General features: G+C 40.8%; 1 protein-coding gene across 1 annotated transcript; it reads left to right on the top strand.

The window, feature by feature from the left end:
• The first annotated feature begins 959 nt into the window (after window positions 1-959).
• On the top strand, window positions 960-5366 carry ZBTB2 (zinc finger and BTB domain containing 2). Its single transcript, XM_010194613.1, has 2 exons — window positions 960-1244; window positions 3297-5366. Exons 1-2 carry the CDS (start codon window positions 1039-1041, stop codon window positions 4648-4650), a joined length of 1560 nt encoding a protein of 519 aa, XP_010192915.1. The 5' UTR covers window positions 960-1038; the 3' UTR covers window positions 4651-5366.

Raw genomic sequence — 5366 nt, 5'->3', positions numbered from 1 at the left:
TATTTGCCCGGCTATTTTTTCCCCAAAGTTATCAATTATTGCTTCCAAGGCTGCCCTTGAATCCTTCAGAAAAACGTTTACAGCCCTTAGGCAGTTCTTTGAGGGCAGCCTCCAGCAGCTGGTACAAAGATGTGCCAGAAGAGTGGGGGGCTGCAGAAGCCCTGGTTTAGGGGGCACTTAGGTTGGTGCCATGTTTCACCATTAGTTATCCCACCTTGTGCGGATGGCCAGCGATAGACAGAACCTCACTGCTCACCTCTTGGGTTTCTCGATGTTCTAGGTGAGGGTAAGGTGCTCAGGCACATGGGCTCCTCACAAAGTGCTGTTGTAGCTGATCTCAATAAATAAATAAATAGTTGTTGAGTGAAAAGTTGGGCCCCTCCTGTTTTGATAGTCAAGAGGACTTTCCAATGCCTAGAATGAATTGTTTCAGCCTGGGAAGGCTCAGGTATGTATCTGGTACTTTCCAGGAGGGGGCAGTGACCATCAGAAACGCTTAATTATTTAATGTTGGGTTTGGATTCAGCTGGATGGACACATAACTTTTAGGTAAGAGATATACAGAGACTGAAAATTCAGGTTAAAAGTATGTAACTTGTCTTTTTTTTATTGGACTCTGCTCTTGTCTCTCCCACCTACATAGGTGAGGGTGACCAATAAGAGAAGGAAGATGTATTTTTCCTGTTTGAACAGACAAGTGGCAGCCAAAATACTTTTTGTCCCATTACAAATAGGTGTTTTTACTACTCGTTACTATTTCTTCCTCTCCTTTAGCCCTTTTACACTTCCGTATCCAAGTCCCTCCGCACCACGCCTTTTCAGATCTGTTTAGTCTTGGCTCTGCTTCACTCTTTAAGCCTTGGCAAATCACTTGTATCTTTGTGAATTGTGTTGCCCATCATCCTTGCCAATGCGTACGATATTTATACAGTGTCTTGGGATTAAGAGGTGTTACTAAAGCATGACATACGGATATTAGGAAAATAGCTGTTACAAGACACCTACTCTTGCATCTGTGCATCTATTGTTAAGTTTTACATGGAAATCGTTTGCTTTTCAGATAATAAAAAAATGGATTTGGCCAACCATGGACTTATTCTGCTGCAGCAGCTAAATGCTCAGAGAGAGTTTGGTTTCCTGTGTGACTGCACAGTTGCCATTGGTGATGTCTACTTCAAGGCACACAAATCGGTCCTTGCTTCTTTCTCCAACTACTTCAAGATGCTGTTTGTTCATCAAACCAGGTAACTATAAAAAGGTTCACTGTTTAAATGGTGTTCAGTTAGCAACACTAAGGAGGTCTAGCAACATTTTGAAACCTGAAGATGTTCTTTCCTCTTCTTGCTGTGACATAAGGAATATGGAATCCTGTCTTATCTGCAAACTAGAATCTCACTTTAAAATGTGTTAAAAGTTGAACTGTGATTCGTTAACACCAATGTTATAATTTAGCACAAGTTCTTTATCATTAAAAAAAAGCATAAAATTCCTAGAACTGATATTTAAAGGATTCTGTATTCGCTATTGCACTTTCCTTCCCCGACTCACTGTCCTCTGCTCTGTCTTGAAAGTATTCTTGACATTTCCATAACATTATATACAATCCAGTAAGTATTTGCTAGATTTTGAGAAATGGACATTTAAAAGAAGTTAATATGTTGGGGGTTTTTTTGTTTGGTTGGTTTGGTGTTTCATTTTCTTTTGGTTTTTGTTTTTACAACTTATCCAAGTCAGGTAAATAATAAAACACTACACAGTGGTGGGAATTAAGGGGATTTGTGTTTTTTCCTTCCCCCCCTCCCCCAGGCAGCCTTACATGAAGGGCATTGAAAAAATAACAAAAGTATTAGACTGTTTTAAAGATCTTTTTGTCTTTTCTTTTTTTCCACTTATTTGAATTGTCTCAAAAAGCTTATGTTAAGTGAGTGAAACTCTTAACTCTTTGGCCGAGTTCTTAGCTGAAAGTAAACATGAAGGACAGAAGAAGAGCATTTGCATTTGCACTTCAGAAACAGTACTGCAGGCAGGTGTATCAGTCGTGATGCTCCTTCAGGAGCACAGAGGCATCTCTGACAGACAGTATTGCAAAGTTTACTTTTGAGTAATGTGTCTGAATTCAAAAACAGTCAGAGAGACAGCTCAAGAAGGGTGCACCTCAAGAAATGGAAGAATTTATTATCATTTTCTCCTCAGCTTGGTAGCGTACTGTGGTTAGAGCATTCAAACTGCAGTGTGCAGTCATGTCTGTTTCTGGATTTCTGTCTTCTATTTAATGTTTGTGTAATATAAGAGCTACAAATAACTGAAAAACTATTAGAATCCTAGATCCTCTCTTGTTAGCTAACTGGCTTAAGCAAGATGTTCCTGATTTACTGTCTTCTTCTGTGAACCTTGCCTCTCTTTCTGCACAGAGATCCAGCTTCAACTGGAGGAGCGGTGGAAGTTTCAGTCCAGAGTATCCTAAAGGTTGATGCATAGGGCACGCTCTCAGCTGGAGGATGGTGTTGGTTTCAGTCCTGTTAGGCTGAAGAGGGCACCACAGCCAAAACATCTTGCTTTGTTGAGTGCTCTGATGAGGGGACTGTTAGGCTCACCAGGCATACCACTGGTGCTGCTGTTTCTTCCTCCCCATTCAAGGAAAGAAGCTACCATTCTGCTTTTTGAGGAGCCTGGCCTGCCCAGGTTTGATGTGCTGAGGCTACACTTGTTGCATCAGAGCCTCAGGGCATTCACACCCTGTCCTGCATGGTTTCTGCATCATAATGCAGTTGAGGCAAGGTGATGCCACACATTTGCAGAACTGTAGCTGTAAACACTAGTAAGCCATGGAAGCCAAACAAGCAAGTGCCAGATGAATTTTAGGTGTTTTCAGGGCTAAGCACTGAGAAAAGTTTAATGGATTGTGAATTGGACTCCAGCACTAGCAGGTTTAATTTAGCTACAAACCTGTTTGAATCCAACCAAAAAAAAAGGGGAAAAATATATTTGCTGTTTACAAAATATATTAATTTGTGACAACAAATCTGTAATGTAAGAGCAATTTAGAAAGGTGTAGATTGCAATGGGACAGCTTTGTCTTTCAAGCCAGTTTCTTTCCTGAGGTAAAAAAAAAAGTCATCTTTCAAGTGGCCAATAAGATTAGCTCTTTTACGGTAGAGTGTTCCTCTATATTTATTGCAGATTCTGTCTTTTGAATTTAAGTAGATGCTTCTGGTTTTTATCAACGCTTGAATAACCTAGATCTGGTAAAAAATATTTTCCTTATCTCTTATTGATCATTTTTTTTCACCTTTCAGTGAATGTGTCCGTTTGAAAGCAACTGACATACAGCCAGATATCTTCAGTTATCTCTTGCATTTGATGTACACTGGGAAGATGGCACCGCAACTCATTGACCCAGTTCGACTAGAACAGGGAATAAAGTTTCTGCATGCATATCCACTAATTCAAGAGGCAAGCCTTGCAAGTCAGGGAACTTTTTCTCACCCGGATCAAGTTTTTCCATTAGCATCTTCATTATATGGCATTCAGATTGCAGATCACCAGATAAGACATCCCACTAAGGTTACATCAGCAACTGACAAACTCGGGCGAGAACCAAGGCCACAGACATCACGGATGAACCAAGAGCAGGTTTCTGAAGGCTCACAGCTCTCTCAGCTAGCTACAACTCTGCCACAAGTGACCCGGACAAATATGTCCACTTCTGACCCATTGCCATCTTCTTTATCTCCAGAATTGGTATCTGCTGCTGGTAATAATTCACCTGCAGGAGAAGAGGCCAACATGGAAGCATCTTCTTCAGATGAACAGCCTGCCTCGCTTACAATAGCACATGTCAAGCCAAGCATTATGAAAAGGAACGGAAGCTTCCCAAAATATTATGCCTGTCACCTCTGCGGTCGCCGGTTCAACCTGCGAAGTAGTTTGCGTGAACACCTGCAGATCCACACAGGAGTTCCCTTCACGTCTAGCCAGCAGGGAGAAAGTAATATTTCTTTGTCTCTCTGTAACAACACAGCTGATAAAGATGCTGTGGAAGTGCCTATGATTAGTGACAGTGAGCTGCAGCAGATCTCAGACTCCCCAATAATTGATGGGCAGCAGCAGTCGGAGACACCACCGCCCTCCGATATTGCAGACATAGACAACTTGGAGCAGGCAGATCAAGAGAGGGAAGTGAAGAGACGGAAATACGAATGTTCCATCTGTGGTCGCAAATTTATTCAGAAAAGCCACTGGAGGGAGCACATGTACATACACACTGGCAAGCCGTTCAAGTGCAGCACTTGTGACAAAAGCTTTTGTAGGGCTAACCAGGCTGCCAGACACGTGTGCCTAAACCAGAGCATGGACACGTACACAATGGTGGACAAACAGACGCTGGAACTCTGTACTTTTGAGGAAGGCAGTCAAATGGACAACATGCTAGTACAGACCAACAAGCCCTACAAATGTAACTTGTGTGACAAAACGTTTTCAACTCCCAATGAAGTAGTCAAACATTCGTGCCAAAATCAAAACTCTGTCTTTACACTAGAGGAAGATCGCTCCATCCTGCTAGGTGGTGGGGACACAGAAACCACAGAGACTGATAACGCAGTGTTAGCCTCCATCAAAAAGGAACAGGAAGCAGTGTTGTTAGACTGAATGTGAAACCTGTATCAATTTTTTAAAGTTTCTTTACTCATTTTTTATTAAATCAATTTTTCCTCCCCCCACCTCTTACCTCACTTACCCCTGCCATCTTTTCCATCAGCCTTCTTCCCACTCTTTGTCTTCAGCAACCAGAACTGTACTGGCATATTATGAAATTGGACTTTGCCTCTCCCACCAAAACAAACAAAGAGCTCTTGCATCAAACCACAACATGATTGATTTTAATACAAAGGAATGTGTGAAAAAAATAATCCAGCTAACTATGTTGATAGTATTAGTTAATCCAAATTTAATAATTTTTTTAAAATTAGATTGCTTAAAAGTATATTTAGATACAGTGATGAGTGTAATGAGAAACAGTATCAGTTTGGTAAGCAAAAAAAAAAACATACATATTCGTTTCCCTGGTAAAAGGCATTGTGAGAAGATCTGGCAAATTAAAGACCATGCTTTTTAGAAGTCCACATGCAAGTTGATTAAGGTTCTAACTTAAAACCCTCAGAACTTATTTTGATTGAATGCAAAAATCTATGTTCATCGAGTTAAAAAGAGCTGAGGGTTGTTGGGTTTCTTTTAGCCTTGTGTTTTCCTCCAAGTATGCCTTTGGGTATCTGTTTCAGATAGCATCACTGAGTCCAGCAGTGTAGTTACTTGGTCAAATTTTGACTTAAGTAGCTGTAATAATAATGTGATGGCAATCTTTATAT

This window comes from Mesitornis unicolor, unplaced genomic scaffold, assembly GCF_000695765.1.
Source record: "Mesitornis unicolor isolate BGI_N332 unplaced genomic scaffold, ASM69576v1 scaffold51581, whole genome shotgun sequence".
In the NCBI taxonomy this organism is placed as follows: domain Eukaryota; kingdom Metazoa; phylum Chordata; class Aves; order Mesitornithiformes; family Mesitornithidae; genus Mesitornis; species Mesitornis unicolor.
This window is presented reverse-complemented; position numbering and strand designations above follow the sequence as displayed.